Source organism: Theropithecus gelada, chromosome 20, assembly GCF_003255815.1.
Source record: "Theropithecus gelada isolate Dixy chromosome 20, Tgel_1.0, whole genome shotgun sequence".
In the NCBI taxonomy this organism is placed as follows: domain Eukaryota; kingdom Metazoa; phylum Chordata; class Mammalia; order Primates; family Cercopithecidae; genus Theropithecus; species Theropithecus gelada.
Genome location: NC_037688.1, coordinates 47,224,734 through 47,247,871, shown reverse-complemented (window position 1 = coordinate 47,247,871; position 23,138 = coordinate 47,224,734). Strand labels below are relative to the sequence as shown.

The window sequence follows — 23,138 nt, the reverse complement described above, 5'->3', positions numbered from 1 at the left end:
ATGGAGGGATGGACGGATGGGTGGGTGGATGGATACATAGGGGGATGGGTGGGCCTGGATTCAGGATTGGGACAATTTGTTTTTCTCTGACAAGATAATTCAGGGGAAATCTCAAATTCAGGGCGAGGAGGTTTCAGCAGGTGGGAGATGTCCTGGCTTCATAAGCATCTCACAGAGGCCTCACTCAGTGCCCCCAGCCCAGGTCCCTGCGGCGCAGGCCATGTGGGAGGCTCCTGGCACCCCTGCATCATGTCCACAGTCCTCACCGAGTGGGTTTCAGGCCTGGGGAGTCCCAGGAAGCCGAGCGGAACTCCTTCAGGGGTGGAGGCAGCCATGGTGTGGTCCCCGCTCCCTGCCCCTGGCAGCCTGTGCGTCCCTCCTCCCTCCCTGGACCCATTCAGTCCTGGTGGGCTGGGTCTGGGAGAGCCCCTGCCTCAGACGTGGGCACTCCGGGGGCCGGGCCCAGCCCTCTGGGGGGTTGGGGGAGGGACTGAAGGCACAAGAGAACTACAAGGGTAGGGTGACACTTTATTACTCCTGACGCCCCCCCCGGCAGAACCCACAGGCCAGCCAGACCCCACAGACCCCACGGACCTGGGTGCAGAGGCTGGACGGCAAAAAACACAAGGTGGGTGGGGGTGGGGGCACGAGCAGGGACAGAAGGAGGCTAACTGTGGGGACAGGGTGTCTGGGCACCCTGGACTTTCTCGGGGGCTGGGGTGCTGCCTTGCTGGCCCTCCCCCACAAAGATTAGATGCAAAGCAGAGCCCCCAGTCCGTGCCCCTTCTCGTCGGGGCAGGGTCTCCCCTGGATGAGCTCCCAGGCCCCTCCAAGTCCTTCACAATCTCCCTCCAGCCACCTGGCTCAGGCAGGGCCAGGCATGGAGGCCTGTATTTTATCACCCTTCGGCCTCGGGGGCCCCAGACCCGGGCCCAAGCCAGCAGGATCCCAGGAGGACTGGGAGTGGGGCCTGGCGGGGACTGGAGGCTTCTGGGAGGTCGGAGGGAGCTTAAGAGACCCCAAAGGTGCTGGAGACCGAGGCTCCATGGACCCACTGCTCACTGCCCCTCCCCATGCCCTCCACGTCTTCACGGGGTGCAGCCTGGGCTGGCCTCTCCGGCAGGGACGTCCAGGCCTCTTGGGGCCAGGCCTCTGTGGCTGTAGTACTCCACCACCTGCTTCGGGACCTCGGCCAGCACGCACTTGGCCAGCGCTGCAGGGGATGCCTGGAGGCAGGACAGCTCGGTTACATCTGGGACCTTCGAGATGGAGATCGTCCGTCTCCGCACTTGGGTTACATCCTCCAGAACCAGGTGGTGACACCCCCACCAGAGGCTCACCTGGGGCCAGGCAAGCCTTGCTGAGGATGCTGGCCACACGAGGCTGCACGTGGGTCATTCCAGCCCCCCAAGCACGGACACAAAAAGTGCTGACGTGGCAGGCGAGGCCACCTCCGGCCCAGGCCCTACCCACACTTCCCCAGCAAAGCCCAAGCGTGTCTGTGCGACGTGACTCACCGCAGAGCTTCACGTGTCTGTAACATGCATGTTTCACTGCGTAGAATGTCATGTGTGTCTGTCTTCACGCAAGTCTGATGTCTTGCTGTGTAGAACTTCACATCTGTGTTGTGTGCATGTCTTGCTGTAGGGCACCACGTGTGTGACATACGTGTCTCACCGGGCAGAACCTCGCGTGTGTGCTGTGTGTGTCTCACCGGGGAGAACCTCGCGTGTGTGCTGTGTGTCTCTTGCCAGGTAGAACCTCGCGTGTGCACTGTGCGTGTCTCACCAGGCACAACCTCGCGTGTGTGCTGTGTGTGTCTCACCAGGGAGAACCTCCCGTGTGTGCTGTGTGTGTCTTGCCGGGTAGAACCTCGTGTGACATACACGTCTCACCAGGCACAACCTCGCGCGTGTGCTGTGCGTGTCTCGCCGGGGAGAACCTCACGTGTGCTCTGTGCGTCTCACTGGGTCGCAGAGGTTGGCAGCGATGGGGGAAACTGCATGGCGGACCCCAGGAGCCCCTTGTGCTGTTCTCTGCTTGTGTGTAGATCTGACGTTTCATAATGGGGGCCGGGGGGTGGTTCAGGTGCTCAAAGTCCCGGCTTCAGATACTGCTGTCGATTTCGGGGACAACAGCCCGGGACCCCCCAGACCGAAGACGGGACCTGCCACGTCCTCTGGCATGAGCCCGGCCTGGGGGGGTCTTGGGCAGTGGCATGAACAGGGACCCCCAAGTCGGCCTTGACTGAGCCCCTCCAGGACACTCACGTTTTTCAGCTCCCGGAAGGGCACAAACTGGACGATGTCCCGGAGCGCGGGCTCACCCCGTGGGGAGCGCAGGACGCCGTCATCGCCGTCCAGGACCTGCATGTCGGTGAAGTCGGCGTTGCCCACGCCCACGATGATGATGGACATGGGCAGGCGTGAGGCGCGCACAATGGCCTCCCGCGTGTCGGCCATGTCGGTCACCACGCCATCCGTCAGGATCAGCAGGATGTAGTATTGCTGGGGGCACAGGGAAGGCGTCAGCAGCACCACCCCTGCCGTGACCCACGCGCGCCCCGCAGCCCACGGGCCCCCAGACAGCCCAGAGCGCCTCCAGGCGTCAGTTTCCTAGAACCGCCTTCGGAGCGCGGTGCCTGCGTCACAAACATCACGAACAACAGTGGGTCAGAAGCCCCTCCGTGGTGGGCACTCTGTTCTGGGCCTTCTGTGCCCCAGCTCAGGAAATCTCCGTGAGTCTCAGGGACGGCTCTGGAGCGGGTCTACGAAGTCCACATTTTACTGATGAGGTCACAGTGCCCGGCTTGGAGGTCTGAGGCCAGAGGAGAAAACTGCAATCCCAGGAGCCAGACCTGGAGCCTGTACACCCTGCTCCAGTCTCTCCAGGGTGTCCACTGTGCCGCACGAGACAGAGTAGAGGCCGGGCGTGGCGGCTCACGCCTGTAATCCCAGCACTTTGGGAGGCTGAGGTGGGCGGATCACCTGAGGTCAGGAGTTTGAGACCAGCCTGGCCAACATGGCGAAACCCCATCTCTACTAAAAATACAAAAATTAACCAGGCGTGGTGGTGAGCGCCTGTAATCCCAGCTACTTGGGAGGCTGAGGCAGGAGAATTGCTCGAACCTGGGAGGCGGAGGTTGCAGTGAATCGAGACTGCACCACCGTACCCCAGCCTGGTGACAGAGTGAGACTGTCTCAAAAAAAAAAAAAAAAAAAAAGAATGAAACTCAAATAAAATCCATTTCCATTGTTTAAAAAAAAAAACCCACTCAATAATCTTGCCCAAACTGTGGACAGTGGGAAACAAAGAGAAGGAGGGCTGGCCTGAGCAGCTGCCCCAGGGGGCTGGAACGGCCCTGTCCCCAGGAGAGTGGGAGCCCACAGCAGCCTCCCCAGGGCTGGCCCTGACTGAGCCCGTCCCACTGAGGGCAGATGTGTCCTGGAAACGAACAGGGGCCCCAGGACCCTGCTCAGAGTCACTTTCTCTGAGAGGCTCTCCTTTTGTGCCCTCCCCATCTCCCCTCTGAGCCCCACACCTGTGGGAAGAATTACCTGTTTGCAAGGCGGTCTCCAGTCCAGGCCCACAAGCACCCATGGCTGTGCCCAGCCTGGCTCTCAGCCTTCAGATAAACAGCCCATCCTCAGAAAGCCCGCCACCCCCTCCCAACCCCAGATGACGCCCCCACCCCCGCTGCCAACTGTGTGAGCACCAGGCCCCAAAACCCACTGAGGGGCCCTGCGAGGCCCAGGGCTTCGTGTCCAGGAGAGGGACCGAGGGCTCAGCCGATCATGTTTGGGTCCTGGTTTCAACCCAGTTCTAACCACAGAAAACCATGTCACGGAAACATAAACACCACAGGGACGTGCAACGCCAGGGGTGGCGGTTTAGGCGCGGTCAGGTGTCGTGGCAGCTTAAAAAGAGGCCTTATCTTTATTAGCGGCTGACACTGATATTTACAGATGAAACCGTCTGAGACTCGCTTCCAGACAACACAGGAACATGACGACTGAACACAATCCCGACTCCAGGCTGGGTCCCGTGCCAGGAATAATACTGCTTTGAAAGTTACGATTGTGCCAATTAATGAAATTGGAATATAGTCTACGTATTAGATAAAAGTATTGTATCTAAATTCAATTTCCTGAAATCTGTATTTGTGCTATGGTTATATAAAAGAGTATCTTTGATCTTAGGAAATATACATTGAAATATTAAGAGGTAGGCCGGGCGCGGTGGCTCACGCCTGTAATCCCAGCACTTTGGGAGGCCGAGGCACGCAGATCACGAGGTCAGGAGATCGAGACCATCCTGGTTAACACGGTGAAACCCCGTCTCTACTAACAATACAAAAACAAAATTAGCCAGGCTCGGGAGGCCGAGGCAGGAGAATGGTGTGAACCTGGGAGGCGGAGCTTGCAGTGAGCCGCACTCCACCTGGGCGACACAGCGAGACTCCGTCAAAAATAAAAAAATAAAAAAAATTGAAAAATTGAAAAAGAAAACATACAACAACTACACAGACACGAAGCAGAAGTGCAACATGTGAGCCGTTGGTGGTCTCACGGGCTGCAGGACCTCCGCGCTCTTGTAACTTTTTGGTGAGTTTAAAATTATTTCAGGCCGGGTGCGGTGGCTCACGCCTGTAATCCCAGCACTTTGGGAGGCTGAGGCCGGTGGATCACTCGGGGGTCAGGAGTTTGAGACCAGTCTGGGCAACACGGCGAAACCCCGTCTCTACTAAAAATACAAAAATTAGCTGGGCGAGATGGCGGGCAGCTGTAATCCCAGCTACTCGAGAGGCTGAGGCAGGAGAATCGGGGAGGCGGAGGTGCAGTGAACTGAGATCGCACCATTGCACTCCAGCCTGGGTGACAGAGCGAGACTCTGTCTCAAAAAAAAAGAAGAAAAAAAGAAAAAGAAAAAAAGCAACAGGCTGGTTGTGGCCCCAGCAACACATACAGGGCCACAGAACACGGTGGCAGAGTAGAGCCCAGCACAGTTCTCGGCACCCTATCATTCATGCAAAGTAAAGACACACGTAAACAAAATGACAATGCACGTACAGCCAAACAGTAGACACGTGTGCGGCCCTGCGGTGCCCAGAGGAAGAGGAGGGGGCAGCCTCGCTGGACCTGTGGCTGTGACCCTGTGAGGCGATGGACAGCCCTGTGCCCGAGACACCTGCAGCTTTGATGCAGACGCAGTCAACCAGCTGGGCCCCCGCCCTCCTGAGTTGTCCTGCCTCGGGGCCTCTGTGCTGGCTGTTCCCTCTGCCTGGCTGCCTCCCTAATGTCCAGGCGTTGGTGCACACATAGCCGACCCCACACCACGCATGCACCACGCATGCACCACGCCCCCCGGGCACCTACAGAGGCTTCCCCAGTGCGTTCCTCGGCCGCCGCCACGCGTGCCACCTTGGAGATGATGGGCGCCACGTTGGTGGGGCCGTAGAGCTGGACCCTGGGCAGACAGTTCTGGTAGGCCTCCACCACGCCCTGGATGCCTGTAGGGGGCAGGGGGTGAGCCCGGCCCCCTTGCACCCCCTCCCCAGGCCTGCCTCGAGCTCCTACCTTCACACTCATCATCCTCAGGGTTGAAATTGATGGCAAAGTCATGGGACACCTGGGTGGGAGCAACAGGGCTCGGTCATCTGCTCGTTGCAACCCCTCCCTACCGGCCCCACGTCTCTCGGTCAGCTGCTCCCCCCCAGCCCCCATGTCCCCCACCTACTGAAGAGGGCTCCGTCGGCTGCTCCCCCACCCGGCCCCCATGTCCCTAAGTCGAGAGGTAGGCTTCGACTTTCTAGGGGAAGCCAGACCTGTGGGTGGCCATGTTCTGCAGAGTCATGAGACAGAGGGGGAGGCAGACCCCCTGGCTTCAGCAGTGCCTGATGCTTACATTAGCCAATAAATCCCCACACTCCATGTTTTCTGTTGAAGCCAGTTGAATTTTTTTGTTTTGTTTCTTTCTTTTTTTTTTTGAGCAGAGTCTTGCTCTATAGGCCAGGCTGGAGTGCAGTGGCGCAATCTCGGCTCACCGCAACCTCTGCCTCCTGGCCTCAAGCAGTTCTCTTGCCTCAGCCTCCCAAGTAGCTGGGATTACAAGCGTGTGCCACCACACCCAGCTCATTTTTGTATTTTTAGTAGAGATGGGGTTTCACCATGTTGGCCAGGCTGGTCTGGAACTCCTGGCCTCAGGTGATCTGCCCGTCTTGGCCTCCCAAAGTGCTGGGATTACGGGTGTGAGCCACCATGCCTGGCCAGCTAAATTATGTGCATTAGAGGATTCCAGACTAATGTCCTTCCCCGTCTCCTGAAAGAACACGGAGCTGGCCTCCAGACACCCCTCAAGCTAACAAGTCCTAGGAGGTTAAAGGTCAGCCTCTCTGGCTGGAAGCCTGGAGTTCCCGCTTCGCACCCCAATCCCATCCTACAGTCGCCAGTTCCCAGCAGGCAGCCAGGGCTCCCCGGGCCAGGCCGCCCTCTGCCTGGGAGGGCATGGGAAGGGCACAGCTCGGAGGTCCCGGGCTCTGGGTTCTCCTACCTCATACTTGGGCGGGATCCGGGCTCCAAACCCCAACGCGGAAAACCTCTTGTCGCTGTAAGAGAGGCAGGCGGTCACCGGGGCCCGACCGCTCCTGGCTGCAGCAGGGGCCGCTTCTGAGGAAGCACGACTAGCGCCCAAAAGACTAGGGTGGGCCCAGGCCTGGGACCGTGGCAGTAAGCACCTGCCACAGGCGGGGAACTGAGGCCCGGGGCGGCAGAGGCACAGGCCAGTGTGCAGGGCGGGCACGGTCCTGCTGCCGGTGAAGCTGCCTCCCAACTCCATGCCTGTGCACACGCCATCTCCCTGCAGACGCCTCCTCAGGGGGCTCCCAGACCCCGGGAGGGGTCCTGTGGGGCCAAGGCACCCACTATGGCCCTCATCAATCCAGAAGGGTCTGTGGGGCAGGGAGCTCAGGGCATCCTCTCAAGCCCCAGGCCAGGGGTCTGTGTTGTGGTGAGAAGCTCAGAGCACAGCGTTTTGTGCCAGGCCCTCCCTGGTAGAGCATCCACGGGTGAGCCCCATGCCCCTGTGACCTCAGTTTGCTTCTCTGGCAAAGCAGGACACAGACGTCCCCCCAGGACCACGTGCAGTCTGTGTGGCAGCCTCCAGTAGGGCTACCCAGCCCTTCCTCACAGAATCTTTTCTTTCTTTTTTTTTTGAGACAGAGTCTCGCTCTGTCACCCAGGCTGGAGTGCAAAGGCATGATCTCAGCTCACTGCAACCTCTGCCTCCCGGGTTCCAGCGATTCTCCTGCCTCAGCCTCTTGAGTAGCTGGGATTACAGGCACCTGCCACCACGCCCGGCTAATTTTTGTATTTTCAGTACAGACAGGGTTTCACCATGTTAGCCAGGCTGGTCTCAAACTCCTGACCTCAGGTGATTGACCCGCCTCCGCCTCCTAAAGTGCTGGGATTACAGGCGTGAACCACCGTGCCCGGCCCCTCGCAGTCTGACAAAGTCACAGTGCCCACCTCATGGGGCCCCCAGGCCTGACCTGGAGCCCAGGGGGATGAGGGGAAGGCAGCGGGGCACACCTGCCATAGCTGACCTGGAGCCCAGGGGGTGAGGGGAAGCCGGCCACACGCACCTGTCATAGTCCTGGCAGATCTCGCCCACGGACACCAGCGCCTTCAGGTACTCATTGGGCTGGTAAGGGTTGATGTAATGCAGGGAACAGCTGTTCCGCGGGTCTCCGTTGGAGGCAGTGAAGTCAATGGCCACCTGCAGCGGGCCGGGAGCCAGGAGCTGTGCTGGGCCGGGGCTCCCCGAACCCGCTCCTGACAGGTAGAGAAACCGCACCCAGAGCGGCCAGGACTCAGGGTCAGGGGCGGCGTGCGTGGGTGGGGCTGGGGGGCTGCTGCTGGGGCTACCTCACCCGCTACACAGGCCAGGAGGGGTCTCCTCGAAACCTGCCAACCCCTAGGCTCCCTGGATCCCTGGGAGGACGCGCCACCGGGATCACCCTGGCCTTGTGGGGTCCCCGCCCATCCTTCTTTTTTTTTTTTTTTTTTTTTGAGACAGAGTCTCGCTCTGCTGCCCAGGCTGGAGTGCAGTGGCGTGATCTTGGCTCACTGCAAGCTCCGCCTCCCGGGTTCACGCCATTCTCCTGCCTCAGCCTCCTGAGTAGCTGGGACTACAGGCGCCGCCATCTCGCCCGGCTAGTTTTTTGTATTTTTTAGTAGAGACGGGGTTTCACCGTGTCAGCCAGGATGGTCTCGATCTCCTGACCTCGTGATCCGCCCATCTCGGCCTCCCAAAGTGCTGGGATTACAGGCTTGAGCCACCACGCCCGGCCCCCGCCCATCCTTCTTAGCGGCCACCCAACCCCTCTACCACCCTCCCCGGCAGGGCCTGAGAGGACCAAGCCTGGGTTGGGTCTCCTCCACATTTCCCACTTGCTGGCTTCTCCCAAAGCCATTCTGGAGCTCATTCAACAAAAACATGAACCAGCGCATCTGCAAATGACACAAGGGTGACACGGGGTGACACAGGGGTGACACGGGGGCCATGTATCTGTGGGTGACACGGGGGTGACATGGGGGTGACACGGGGGGCCGTGTATCTGTGGGTGACACGGGGGTGACCCGGGGGGCCGTGTATCTGTGGGTGACATGGGGGTGACCCGGGGGGCCGTGTATCTGTGGGTGACAGGGGGGTGACCCGGGGGGCCGTGTATCTGTGGGTGACATGGGGGTGACCCGGGGTTGTGCCGGGCTCCTTGGATGACACGTAGCACCTGTGGCTGGTTCACACCCAAACGCTCACTCCGACTTCTCCTCCTCCACGTTTTGTCTGTTGTTAAATGTGTTTGTGGAAGGTAAGCCCCGGTGATGTCACCTCCCAAGGGGGATTGGGGCTGCTTCCTGAACCCCAAGCCTGTTTCCTCGCCTGCACAAAAGGGGGGACCCCCAGGAGCCGCACATGGAGACACCGGCTCACGAGAACCGCCAGTGCCCTTTCACCCCCAGGCTGGGGACCCTCAGGAGCTGGGGGACTCCAGGTATCTGGCCTGGTTCCTTCTCAGGGTGGTCGGCGGGGGTGGGGGTGGGGGTGGGGAGGGCGGGGGCGGGGGCGGGGACGGGCGGGGGACAGGCGGGGCCGTGGACTCACGGTGAAGTGGATCTGGCAGCCGCCCATGATGTAGTCCAGGAAGGAGTACACCCTGTGGAACTTCCGGCCAGCAGTGTCGGCGGCCACCCCGGCCAGGGACACCGAGGCCAGCGGTGTTGGCACCACCCCCACCAAAGATGCAGCCTCCCTCCCCCAGGCAGCCCAGTCCCTCTCCCTCCTCTCCTCTCCCGCATTCTCTCTCCCCAACCTGCCCCTCCCCAGACGTGCTGGGGCCCACCAGGCCTCTGGTTGAGGGTCCATCCAACAATCAGAGGGGGCAGTGGAAGCTCCTCCTGCGGGTTGGGAGGCTTCGGGCACGGCCGCCTCTCACCTTCAGGTCAGCCAGGACGACGGCCCCCGAGTTCTTGTAACTGCGTCTCTTCTGCTTGTATTTGGGATTCACACAGTCCCACTGGGCCTGGGGCAGGAACAAGCAGAGGCCCCCCAGAGTGGTAGCTCTGAACACCCACCAGGGAGATCTCACCCAAGACCGTCCTCCGTAGCGATGGCGAACCCCTGTGTGGGGAAGGGCAGGGCTGCTGCAGGGCAGCCGAAAGGGGCAGTGTGGGTCAGACACGAATGAAGAGGGACAGGAGTTGGACCCCCCACCCGGCATGGCCCCGTCATTAAGCCCAAGGACGCTGAGGCCCAGGGAGGGGGGCAGGAAGCAGGGCCCGGGGTGGCCTCCCCACTGCACCCTCATCCGGCTGCTGCGGGCTGGGCAGGCAGACACAGGGGAGGGCACCCCTTGACCCCACCTCCCACCACCCCCGTGCCCAGCTCCGCCGCTAGACGGTTTCACAGACACAAGCCCCACGAGGGCCGGCCCAGCCCTGGATGGTGCCTGAAAATTTCCAGCTGAACCTGATGGCGGCCACCCCTGCTATGACCCCTCGGGAACCAGCATCAAAGTCCACCATCCCAGCCTTCTCTGGTTATAACAAGTCATTGTCACCGCTCCCCACAACCCCGTCAGGACAGTGGGACAGGGTTTCACAGCCTCTGTGGTGGGGCCAACACAGGCGCAGCCCAGATGTGACCCCGCTCACCTGCCCCTCCCCAGAAGCCCCTCCCCAGAGGCCCCTCCCCTCCACCTGCCCCTCCCTGAAGGGCCCCCTCACCTGCCCCTCCCTGAAGACCTTCTGCATCTCCTCGAAGGTGGTAGTAAATTCTCCGATGAAGTCGTGTTTTCCTCGAGAGTCGTAATCCCAGACCAGGCACTGGGGAGCCCAGTCCCCCTCAGCACTGCCCCTTGGGGGCCCCAGGACCCTCCCACCCCTGAGCCCGGGTGTCTCCATCCCTGGCCCACATCCAGGCCACCCACTCATTGCCCCCGTGGTCTGTCCCGTCCCCCACCTTCAGAGGCCTTGTCTCCTCGCAGCTGCAGAGGGAGCTCAGCGAGACTTTGAAGGGCTCCCATACGGGGTTCAGGTTGTTCTTCACCACCTGTGGGCCGGGAGGGGCTGGCTCAGGGGAGGCCCAGGGCCCTGGGATCCTTGGGGCGGACAGAGACCTGGGTGGAAGAGCAGTGTGAGGCGGGCACCGCTGGCCCTGCCCCTGCGTCACCCCAGACGGCGCCGGGGCCCTGAGCTGGGGCTGGCACCCCCTCCCCGCACGAAGCCGTGTGGGGACCCGGGAGCCGCATTTCCGAGCCCCGTGCCTCCGCCTTCGTAACTTCTGCCACCTCTGAGCCACCTGCACTGCTCTCCTCCTTAAACAGATTCATTTCCACTCAAGTTAATTTCTCTCAAAACAAAGCGCTCTCTCACTGCAGTCGCTGAAATCCCGTTTCACCTGCAGAAGTGGAAGGGAGGCCTAAAGATAATCACAGCCACAACTACACAAGCCTGTTGCATTCTGGCTACAGCCACGGCCACCAAGGGCCTGCGCCGGCGGCTCCCTGTTGGAGGCTGGGAGCTCCTCCCGCGTGGCCAGAGATGCGGGAGGGCTGGGGACAGCCCCTTCCCCTCCCTGGTTGCCATCCCCGGCCGCTCACCTCCGTCCTGTACACCAGCTGCAAGCCCTGGTCGTCGTTGACCCGGAAGAGCTCCAGGAAGGGGTCGGACTTGCTGAAGAGGTCCTGGGGAGAGGCACAAGGGCTGCTGGGCCAGGCACTGTGAGCTCGGGCTTTGGATGGGAGCTGGCTTTGTCATTTCCCAGGGCTCACTTCACGCCACCAGCTGCTAATTCCTCAGGCACCAAACGAGGCAGCAAGTCTGCGCGGACAGCATCTCCTCCCTCCCTCCCACCCCCGGGGATCTGACCACAGCGCGCGACTCCCCTCCAGGGAGACACCCTACACAGCAGGGTGGGACCCTGTTCCGAGCTGCTCCAGCTCCTCCCCTTTCAGGACGGTGGCCTGGGGGTGCTGGGCCTCTTTCCCCATCACTGAGCAGGGTCATGAGTGGTCGCCACAGTGGGGAGCTGCCCTGGTCCCATCCTGGCTGCCAGGAGGGGAGGGAGAGTTAATGGCGGTGACAGTGACGATGGTGACCATGACGGCAGCACGCCCAGCCCCTGCCACGCACACTCCGCACGCTGCACACACATCTCATACGGGACACGGCCACGCGAGGTCAGCGCTGGGCAGGGACCGGGTTTTTGAACTGGTTCCCAGATCTCAGCCTGAGCCAGGCATGCCCGGCGCCCGCACTCACCTTGTCATCCAGCTTCCTGGCCCGGAAGGAGAGCTCCACGTAGCCGTTGTTCCCCGAGATGTCCTCAGCGATCACCTGGCAGGGGTACGCCAGGGCTCCAGGCTTGGCCAGGCGGGGCCTGACCCCACCGTGGGGGACCCGAGGCCCCAGGCCAGCCGACCCCACCCAGCCGGGCCTGAGAGGAGGCGTCTGGGTGCCCCCAGGGCTGTGCAGCTGCCGGCTCCTGCAGACCCTCCCTGGACCGCACGCTGCCCATCTTCCACTCGGAACAGCAGGGCCTGCAGGCTGCGGCGGGTGCACCCGGGCCTCACCGTGATGGTGGACTTGCCGGCGTTCCTGCCAAACTTGAGCAGCAGCGGGCGGGTCACTTTCTTCTGGGCCACAATCTGTAAGTCAGAAGCATCAGGCAGGGAGGGACAAGCAGGGACGGCTCCTGACCCTGGGGACCCCACCGCGCCCTCACCCGGACTCTCAGGCCTGTCCTGTCTCCCCACCCCCCACCATGGGCTTCCCTGCCCAGGGCCCGGCGCCCCCTTTGCTGCTGCTCTCAAGCACCTGCCATCCCTGTGTGTGGCCACCCCTGCACGGCCACCACCTCACGGGGCCAGCAGTCGCCCAGGGGAGGCAGAGGTCATCCCACCTATTTACCAGGGAGAAAACAGGCCCAGGTGGAAGCCAGGTAGCAGCTCACAGCCAGCCGGCGTGCACCTCACAGGTGTGGTGGGAGCCCTCCACAGGTAAGCACGTCTGCCCTGACCCTCTCCAGGCCCAGGTGAGAACCCGCAGAGGCAGAGGCAAGGCAGGTCAAATGGCCCCGGACCCTCAGCCCAGCATGGCCAAGTGGGCCCAGGTGGCAGAAAGGGTGAGTGAGGTGCCTGCCCGGGACCCCCCCGCCCACTCCTCTGAGAAGGTGCTGAGGAGCAGAGTCGATTGTCCGAGGTGGACTGGAGCTTAGACCCTGGGGCCTCCTCACGCAGCCGGGACCTCCTCCTCCTCACCAGGCCCTGCTGGCCGTCCGCCCCATCGGCTCTGAGCCCCTAACTGGGGTGGGTGGCGGACGACAGGCCCAGGCCCCTGCAGCCACGTCACCTCCTCAGTGGGGAGCAGGGCGGGGGGGGGGCACATGGCCCTCCCAGGCTCCGTGTCCTAAAGGAGGCAGTGATGACCCCGGCAAGCGGGCACCGCCATCTCCCCACACGGCAGTGTTCTCACAACCACCGAGTCACCCACTGGGTAGCAGGTGTGCGCTTCCCACCTGCCCCTCACACCTGCTACTGCCTGGCGGATGCTGGGGGTCCCAGTGAGGTGCGTGGAATACAAAGCAGAGGGGGGCAGTCCCTCCACCCCCACCAGGGCCGGCCCGACCAGCAGCTTCAGAGCCCGCGGCACTTTCCACACAGAAGAGAAAACAGATCCCAGGTCAGGGGTGGGGAAGTCAAATCAGGCTAAGGGGTGGGAAGGCTCTCTTAGGGGTGCAAAGAAGGGGTCCTGGGTGCTGGGAGGGGGAGCCTCGGGCCAGGCCCCCCAAGATTCCCCGATTCACAGGTTTCCTTCTGGGGTTCCAGAGCCAGGGCCTCTGCCTCACACCTGGGACTCGCCTGCGGCCTGGTTTGCTTCCAGGGAGTGCGCAGAAAAGAAGGAGCGGCCGCCCCGCTTCCGACAGAGCAGGTCCTCAGAAGAGAAACGGGCTTCGGCTAACATAACAGACTCCCCTGCCAGGAAGCGTGAGATCACTGGTTTGTGCTAACAGCGTTTAATAAGCGCCTCCCGTGCGCCTGGCTCTGGGCTGAGTTACTGTTTACTGCGATCACGTGAGAAACAGCTGAGGCAGAAGCCAGGCGTCAGAGGTCGGGTCAGGCTCAAGCCACAGCACAGGACTGGGTGCCAGGAGCTTCTCCCTTGACCATGGTGCCCTGCAGGTCAGCAGAAGCCCACCAGGGGCCCTCCTCATTGCTTGAAGTTGGCACAGATACACAGCACACATGCTCATACACACATTCATGTCTGCACGCAGGTGTCCACACAGGCCCCGTGCGTGTGCTTATGTGGACAGGCGTAGGATGTCCTGTATGGATTATGATATACGAGTGCACCTGTGGGTACATAAAAAGGTGTCCAGGCCAGACACAGTGGCTCATGCCTATAATCCCAACATTTTGGGAGCCCAGGGTGGGTGGATCGGTGAGCCCCAGAGTTCAAGACTAGCTGGGGCAACATGGTGAGACCCCTGTCTCTTTAAAAAATGCAAAACTTGGCCAGGTCTGGTGGCGTACACCTGTAGTCCTAGCTACTCAGGAGGCTGAGGTGAGAGGATTGCTTGAGCCCAGCATGTTGAGGCTGCAGTGAGCCGTGACTGTGCCACTGCACTCCAGCCTGGGCGACACAGTGAGACCCCGACTCAAAAAAAAGCATGTCCATATTTCTGTGTCCATGCCATCCTCTTCTGTCTGTGCCCTCCCTAACTCCCGGTTTCCTTATCTAAAAAACGGGGAGGACAACAGGATCGATGGCAGGCCAGCTCCGACCGAGGCTGCAGTGGGATGAGTCACGCAGACATTATGTTGGGTAAAAGAATCCCACAGCAGGGAGAACACGCACTGTGATTCATGGACGTGGAATTCCAGAACAGACGAACCAGGTGGGGAGCTGGCGGCAAAGGGGTGGAGGGAGCTGGGGGTGATGGGATGTTCCGTGTGACAGGTGAGATGTTCCATGTGACAGATGACGGGATGTTGTGGGTGACGGGTGACGGGATTTCCATGTGAACAGGTGACAGGATGTTCCGTGTGACAGGTGATGCGATGTTCCGTGTGATGGGTGTTCCGTGTGATGGGATGTTCCGTGTGATGGGTGTTCCGTGTGATGGGGTGTTCCGTGTGATGGGGTGTTCCGTGTGATGGGTGATGGGATGTTCTGTGTGATGGGTGTTCTGTGTGATGGGTGATGGGGTGTTCCGTGTGATGGGTGTTCCGTGTGATGGGTGATCCGTGTGATGGGTGTTCCGTGTGATGGGGGTTCCGTGTGATGGGTGATCCGGGTGATGGGATGTTCTGTGTGATGGGTGTTCTGTGTGATGGGTGATGGGGTGTTCCGTGTGATGGGTGTTCCGTGTGATGGGTGATCCGTGTGATGGGTGTTCCGTGTGATGGGTGTTCCGTGTGATGGGTGATCCGTGTGATGGGATGTTCTGTGTGATGGGTGTTCTGTGTGATGGGTGATGGGGTGTTCCGTGTGATGGGTGATCCGTGTGATGGGTGTTCCGTGTGATGGGGTGTTCCGTGTGATGGGGTGTTCCGTGTGATGGGTGATGGGATGTTCTGTGTGATGGGTGTTCTGTGTGATGGGTGATGGGGTGTTCCATGTGATGGGTGTTCCATGTGATGGGTGATGGGGTGTTCCGTGTGATGGGTGACGGGATGTTCCGTGTGATGGGATATTCCGTGTGATGGGATGTTCCGTGTGATGGGTGATGGGGTGTTCCATGTGATGAGTGATGGGATGTTCCATGTGACGAGTGATGGGATGTTCCGTGTGACGGGTGATGGGATGTTCCGTGTGACGGGTGAAATGTTCCGTGTGACGGGATGTTCCGTGTGACGGGTGCGATGTTCCATGTGACAGATGACGGGATGTTGTGGGTGACGGGTGACGGGATTTCCATGTGAACAGGTGACAGGATGTTCCGTGTGATGGGTGATGGGATGTTCTGTGTGACGGGATGTTCTGTGTGATGGGATATTCCGTGTGACAGGTGATGGGATGTTCCGTGTGATGGGTGTTCCGTGTGATGGGTGATGGGATGTTCTGTGTGATGGGTGTTCTGTGTGATGGGTGATGGGGTGTTCCGTGTGATGGGTGTTCCGTGTGATGGGTGTTCTGTGTGATGGGTGATGGGGTGTTCCATGTGATGGGTGTTCCGTGTGATGGGTGACGGGATGTTCCGTGTGATGGGATATTCCGTGTGATGGGATGTTCCGTGTGATGGGTGATGGGGTGTTCCATGTGAGCAGGTGATAAGGATGTTCCATGTGATGGGATGTTCCATGTGATGGGATGTTCCGTGTGATGGGATGTTCCGTGTGATGGGTGACAGGATGTTCCGTGTGAGCAGGTGACAGAATATTCCGTGTGACGAGTGATGGTCAGGTGTGTACAGTCACCTAAACTTGTCAGTCTCAACCCTTAAGATTTATGCATTTTGTCGTAAATTTTTTTTTTTTTTTTGAGACAAAGTCTCACACTGTTGCCTGGGCTGTTGTGCAGTGGTGCGATCTCGCTCCCTGCAACCTCTGCCTCCCGGGTTCAAGCAATTGTCCTGCCTCAACCTCCCAAGTAGCTGGGGCTACAGGCACGCACCACCACACCTGGCTAATTTCTTTTGTGTTTTTAGTAAAGATGGGGTTTCGCCATGTCGGCCAGGTTGGTCTTGAACTCCTGACCTCGTGATCTCCTCGCCTCGGCCTCCCAAAGTGCTGGGATTACAGGCGTGAGCCACACCAGTCTCGGCAAGGTGTGAGGATTCAACGTGCAGCACGGGACGTGTTTAGCGCAGTATCCGGCAATGCCCTGCACATCAGCAGATACTCTGGTCATGACTTGCAGAAGCCACTTTTGGGCTGGCTGTGGAGGCCGTAACCCAGAGGGCATCACCAAGGGCAGTGGCCACCATAGGACCTGCTGCTCACAAGGAGGCTTTTTTTTTCTTTTCTTTTCTTTTTTTTTTTTTTTTTGAGACAGAGTCTCAATCTGTCACTCAGGCTGGAGTGCAGTGGTGAGATCTCCACTCACTGCAACCTCTGCCTCCCGGGTTCAACTGATTCTCCTGCCTCAGCCTCCAGAGTAGCTGGGATTACAGGTGTGCGCCACCACACCCGGCTAATTATTGTACTTTTTGTAGAGATGAGATTTCAGCATGTTGGCCAGGCTGATCTCGAACTCCTGACCTCAGGTGATCTGCCTGCCTCGGTCTCCCACAGTGCTGGGATCACAGGTGTGAACCACCACGGCCAGCCACCAGGAGACTTTGAGGTGCTGCTATGGAGCGACTGCTGCATGTCATGGAAGTGAAAACACAAGATGCAGAACAGGGAACATAATTTGTGTTTTTTTGAAAAAAGAGGAAAAGTAGGCCGGGCGCCGTGGCTCACGCCAGTAATCCCAGCACTTTGGGAGGACAAGGCGGGCGGATCACGAGGTCAGGATTTCAAGACCAGCCTGACCCACATGGTGAAACCCCATCTCTACTAAAAATACAAAAATTAGCCAGGCATGATGGCGGGCGCCTGTAATTCCAGCTACTCGGGAGGCTGAGGCAGGAGAATTGCATGAACCCAGGAGGTGGAGCTTGCAGTGAGCCGAGATCGTGCCACTGCACTCCAGCCTGGGCAACAGAGCTAGACTCTATCTCAAAACAAAAACAAAGAAAAGGAAGAAAAAAGAGGATAAGTGATAGGCTTGTTTGCTTCTGTGAGAATCTCTCTCTGGACAGTGTCCAAGGACCTGACAGCAGCTGGACGGGGCAGGAGGGAGGCACTCCACAGCCTTTTATACCTTCAGGCTTTGAAACATACGAATGCATTGCCCAGTTCAAAATTACATGTATATTTTAATCTAATAAGGACTGTTCAGGAGAAGCTGTGGAGGGGCAGAGCCAGGCTGGCCACCCCAGCAGGGTCCCTGCGGTGCTGGTACATCAGCCTTGAATCGGCTGTGGCCCCCACACCAACCGCCCTCCTCCCTCCGAGGGGACGGGGCACCCACCTGCCCCAGGGTGCATTCCATGCCCCCCAGGAAGTCGTCCTCCTGACAGCTGAAGCCGCTGGGCCCATGCGTGTCGTATACCTCAAAGCGCAGCCTCTGCACCTCCTCGAAATAGTAGTCCACGGTGAAGACTTTGGAGAACACGGGATGCAGGCTGCTCCGGACCACCTCAGTTCTGCCCACCTGCAGGTGCACCCTGTGAGCTGACCCCACTCTAGGGGCTTCCACCCCAGGCTCCAGCCCTGTCTTCCCTCTGCCGCTTACCCACACCCACACACCCCAGGAGGACTCACACCCTGGGACGACCTCCTCCTGCCTGCTCTCTGTCCATGGAACTGTACTCCCGAGGGCCACCCTGGGGGTCACCCCTGGCCAGCTGTGGGCTGCAGCTTCTCAGCTCACACCCACCACTGTCTGCTCCACCCTCAGATCACAGATGGGGAAACTGAGGCTCAGAGAGGATGAGAAGGTCATGCTGAGTTGGGGGCGAGATCAGATTCACACCCTGGGCTGGGCAACCCTAAAGTGCAGGACGCTGCCCAGCACCAGCTGAGTGGGGAGGGGGCGTAGGGTACAGGGGAGCCCTCCCTCCTGGCTGGGGTACCATGGGCTCACCAGCCTCTCCCATCCGGCGCAGTTCCCTGGTCAAAATGCTCCCTAACGACAAGACCCAGCTGGGCCCGTGGGCTACTCATCTCAGAATCCCGAAAAATCCTGCACCTCAAACCAAGGGCAAGCATGGGCCACCCGTACAGCTCAGGCTCTGAGGGGCGGGCACGGGGCCTCCTGGGGGAGCCGGAGCCGGAGCCGCGGGGACAGGCGGTGGGGGCGGGGCAGGCCCTTCGCCCTCAAGGCCGATGACCGGAGACGCCACCGGGTGACAGCGACCCAGGCCCTCGCGACGCGTCCCCTCCACCGCCGGAGCAGCCGCTGGGGTCCCCCGGCCCACCCCGCCCGGGCCCGCGCTCTGGAGTCCGGAGAGACCCCTGCGCCGGGGAAAAGCGCTGGCGCGCCGCGTGGACTGGGGTTCGAGCTCCAGCTCCTCCACCCGCCGCGGCTTCGCGCCCCGCGTTTCTCACCCTTTCGAGGTGAAGCCACGCGTTTCACGCGAGATGGTGACCGAGGAAGCGCCCATGTGGCGCCGGTCCCGTGCCCCTTCCGACCCCAACCGCGGACACACCGGGGTCGCCTGAGACCCACGTTGGAGCGGGAGCCCCGGAGGCCCGGAGGTCGGCCCCGCAGCGCGCGCTCCCTCGGGCCTGCTCCCGCCCCGTGGTGAGGACCCGACCCCAGCCCGGCCTCCCCGCCTCGTCGGCCGGCGCCCCTCACCCCTCAATCTCCTCTGCGCCTCTCGGTCCAGCCCCCTGCCCGCGCCTCACGCCTGGACGCTTCACTCTGGCCCAGGGCCCCCTCCCCAAACCCTGGGCCGCACCCCTCGCCGCGGGGCACCCCCCTCTCTCCTCCGAACCCCGCTGGCCGCCGCCTCCTCCAGCCCAACCCCTCCCCTCCGCTCTGGACACCCCCCCAGACCTAGCAACCCCCAACCCTGACCCCGATCGGAGCCCCAGCTCCGGGGGGCCCCCGCCTTGCGCCCACTGGCCTCAGCGCGCCCGCTCCGGTCTCCGCATCCCCAGCTCGGCCTCCCGCGCCCCGGCCCTACCTGCACCCACTGGCCCTGCGCCTGCTGCAGCAACGCCACGCTGGGGTCGGACTTGGTGAGCGGGTCGCGGTCCAGCAGGTGCCGGCAGCTGAGCCGCAGTTCCACCTTCGAGGCGCAGGGCGCGGGCAACCCCCCGGGGGCCGCCGCCGCCCCGCGCTCCGAGCCCGCGCTCATGCTCCCGGCGTTCGGGGGCCAGGCTGGGCGCACGGAGGGGCCGCTGCCCGCGAGTCGGCGCCGCAGCGGCGCCCGGGAAATGGTGGCCGGCCCAGGCGTGGCCGCGCTTCCCTGAACGCCTGCCGGGCGCGGGCGCACGTGGCTTGGGCGGCCGCCGCGCGGGGACTGCAGGGGGTGGGGCGCGGCCGGGGGGCGGGGCCGGGGAGGGGCGCGGCGGGAAAGCGGGGCAGGGGGCAGAGGCAGGGGTGCCCCTTGGAGATCCCCGGGAGGAGACAGCTTCTAATTCCCCGGGGACCCCCCACCAACTGATAGCTTTGGGGTCAGGTCGGGCGCGCCCTCCCCGGCTGTGCGCATCCCCGGCCCAGGGACCCGCTCCAGGCTGGAGGCTCCGAGCTGCGCGGGGCCTGAGCCCGGGTTCGGACCCAGGCAGACCCTGGGAGGCGAGGGGGGGACCCCAGCTTGGCACCAGAGCCCCACACCCTTCCCGGATCTCTCGGATCCCATCTCCAGGTTCCGTTGGTTTCTGGTACTCGCCACCTCCAGCAACAAGCATTTAGTGGGCGCCTATTGTGTGCAGGCGCCGCGCACGTCTGGGGCTGGAAGGACCGTCCCGGGGGGCCGAGGGCTGAATCGGGGTCTGACTCGGAGGGGTCCGCGGGGCACGGTCCACACCAGTTCCCCGAGGCCGGGGCGGGGCAAGCCTGGGCTCCGTGGGGGGGCCCGCCCCGCCCTGAACTTCATCCCAACCCCACCTTCCCCATCACCGGCCCCGGTGGAGGGAGCTGCAGAAGAGGAGGCGCTGGCGAACGGAAACCACCTCCCAGCCCACTCCTTTTGCTAATTTCTGCCTAAAAATAGGGCACGGACCTCGCCAAAAGCACGGGGGTGGGGGGCGAGGGTAGTGAAGGGGCGGGAAGACCCGGCGCTCCGGCTCAGCCTCAGCAATCAGGACTCGAGAAGGAGACCCTGGGGTCAGAGGGGGCCGCCGCCGACAGGGCGAGGAGGCTCCGGGCCTGGGAGGAGGAACGCGGTCGGATGGCGGGATTGCACCGGGCGCGACTGCAAGGCAGGGAGGCCCGCACGGGGCTGGCAGGGCCGGGAGAGGCCATGGAGCCCAGCTCCTGCCTTCCTGGGAGGTCGGCTAAAGAGGCGAGGAACGGGTCAGGGCGCGGCGAGGCTTGCAGGGCCCCTGCTTCTGTCTCCCCGGCCTCTGGGCCTCCTCCCTAAAGCCGGGCAGTGGGCAGAGGCCAGTCCCGCTCTCTAGAGACCAGCCTGGGCCTTCCCGGACCTGTGTCCTCCTCAGCCCAGCCTCCCAGGCTGCCGCGAAGCCGCATCCTCAGTCCCCAACCACTTCCATGGGAAAAGGAGAAATTCAGGCAAAGGGTGTAGGCGCCCAGGCAGCTCCGGCAGGCACGTCCCCGCTGGGTTCCAGCAGCCCTGGGACAGCTTTCCCCAGACCAAGCTCAGCTTCCTGCTTTGACCTCACCCGAAAGCTCCTCACCACCGCCGTGAGGTTTGCTTGTCTGCAGTGTGGAGTGAGGCCTGAGGTCACCCAGGCTTTCTGGGGGGGGGGGTACAGGGCTTAAACCTGGAACACCCCAGTTCAGCCCTTGGCCGTCACATAGCGGCACCCTGGCAAAATAACAGATGGCTTCCGAGCAAAGGATGCAGGGAGCCAAGAAAGATCACAGTTTGGGAATTTGAGTCTCTGAAGCCCAGGGAGATTTTAATAGACCCACTGGGGTCTCCAGCCACAGCCCTGGGCCAGCTTGGTGTCTCCTGGCTGACAGCTGACCACAGCCTGCTCTAATGGAGAGAAACCCCAGAAGAAAAAGCCAATTTCCCTGTAGCACTGGTGTCTGCACGCTGCCTGCCCCTGCTCAGGGACCAGCCCGCAGTAGCCCCGGGAACAATGGAACACACCGCCCCCCCCCCCCGCACCCCTGCAGTGTGGAGCCGTCTTTCTGAGGCTCCCCCTCCCAGCTTTTCCTGCAGGGCCAGACGCAGGAAATGAGATCCCCCCATATACATTCAGCAATAATCACCGTGTTCCTTGTTGAAATATTAGGCAATGCAGATAGGGAGTAAAAACAAGCTTCCAGACCCCAATGCAGCACCATCACCTCCCCATAACTATCCCTCCAGCTTTTCTTTTTTAATGTGCAAATTTCTTTTTATTGTCAAAAAAAAGGTGCATAACTCTCAGAGCCCTTCCCACTCTTGAGAGGACTCTTCAGTGTCTGCACGCCAGGCTCGTCACGCGGGCCAGTCCCAGGACCCCATGCCAGGCTCGNGTGTCTGCACGCCAGGCTCGTCACGCGGGCCAGTCCCAGGACCCCATGCCAGGCTCGTCACGCGGGCCAGTCCCAGGACCCCATGCCAGGCTCGTCACGCGGGCCAGACCCAGGACCCCATGCCAGGCTCGTCACGCGGGCCAGACCCAGGACCCCACACCCGGGACCCCACACCTGGGACCCCACACCCGGGACCCTGCCTGGCACGGTCAGGGCACTGTAGATGTTGGAGCAGGTGGTTTGTGTTCTGTAACCTGATTTTTTCTTTCGTATTGACAATATTGCATTCAATGGGTAGCCTGGATCCCCTCATCACAGGGTCACCCACGAAACCCTCTGATTAGCGCCGACCCCCACGGCTATCCAGAGGCTTACACATGGTCAAAGCAGCAATGACACATTCATGCCCAAGTGCTCTGCCCGGCTCACCTGGCATCCGGGACTCAGATACTTTGCTTTTCAGGCTCAAGTGCCTCTGCCTCCTCCAGCCTCTCTCACCACCCGACTCCTACCTATCCTGCAAAGCCCGGCCCAGTCTGAACCACCACCGGACTCCTACCTATCCTGCAAAGCCCGGCCCAGTCAGAACCACCACCCGACTCCTACCTATCCTGCAATGCCCGGCTCAGTCTGAACCACCACCCGACATCCCTCCCTGGGCTCCTGGCCCACACATCCACAACATCAGTTCCACTGTCCAGGGCTGTGCTGCCCATGACCTTGTCCACCCTGGACCAGGAATCCACTGAGGCCTGAGTTAACACCAGGACAGGTCCCAACACAGAGTCTAAGACAACAAACTCCAGGTGGATCAGCGAATGAAACGCAGCTCTGACGGCTGCTCCCTGGTCCTGGATCCGCCTCGAGGGTGTCATCTCCATCTGGTCAGAGTCCCCATCTCCCATTTCAGTCACACTGACCTCGAGGCCAACTGGGAGCAGGGAACCCTGTCCAGGGCCTCCAGAGGTTCCTGGCAGACCCCAGCCCCACGGCCACTGCCTTGAGGGGCATCCCCTGGAGCCAGTGCTCTCCTCCATACTCGGATAGCCCCTTGTCCCTGAGCCAGGTCCAGAGCCCATGGCCTCCTCCCTGGCCGTCCTGAGCACACAGCTGGTGCAGCCCATGGCCAGGGCTCGGTCCCCACCCCTGAATGCAGGGTCCTCGAACCTGCCCTTCATATGGAGAGATTGTCCCGGAAACTGCCTCAAAACGAGAAATGCAGAGGGTGGGGGTTACTAACAGGATTGTTTAACAGGAAACAGCTCTGCACATGTCCGGATGGGTGCTGCTTTTTTTAACCTGGTTGCAAACCTACCCTCTTCTTTTCTTTCCTCCTAAAGAAAGGTTATTTTATCTTAGAACATCTGCAACCTGTCTGGATCAGACCGTCTTCCTGCAGGATCTGACGTTGATCTTATTTGAGAAATCGAC

At 61.3% G+C, this 23,138-nt stretch overlaps 1 protein-coding gene across 2 annotated transcripts; it reads right to left on the bottom strand.

The window, feature by feature from the left end:
- Nucleotides 1–508: 508 nt before the first annotated feature.
- On the bottom strand, nucleotides 509–19,538 carry CPNE7 (copine 7). Of its 2 annotated transcripts, none has more exons than XM_025371266.1 (15): nucleotides 19,240–19,538; nucleotides 17,580–17,762; nucleotides 12,131–12,205; nucleotides 11,820–11,894; nucleotides 11,159–11,242; nucleotides 10,519–10,608; nucleotides 10,284–10,382; nucleotides 9,494–9,580; nucleotides 9,163–9,222; nucleotides 7,640–7,773; nucleotides 6,550–6,604; nucleotides 5,577–5,628; nucleotides 5,376–5,509; nucleotides 2,271–2,507; nucleotides 509–1,226 (listed from the first exon to the last, which is right to left on the bottom strand). In XM_025371266.1, exons 1-15 carry the CDS (start codon nucleotides 19,411–19,413, stop codon nucleotides 1,089–1,091), a joined length of 1,677 nt encoding a protein of 558 aa, XP_025227051.1. In that variant the 5' UTR covers nucleotides 19,414–19,538; the 3' UTR covers nucleotides 509–1,088. The 2 variants fall into 2 exon arrangements, with proteins under 2 accessions (XP_025227051.1, XP_025227050.1); XM_025371265.1 differs by having other exon boundaries at nucleotides 9,494–9,574; nucleotides 10,257–10,382; nucleotides 19,240–19,533.
- Between the last annotated feature and the right edge of the window lie 3,600 nt (nucleotides 19,539–23,138).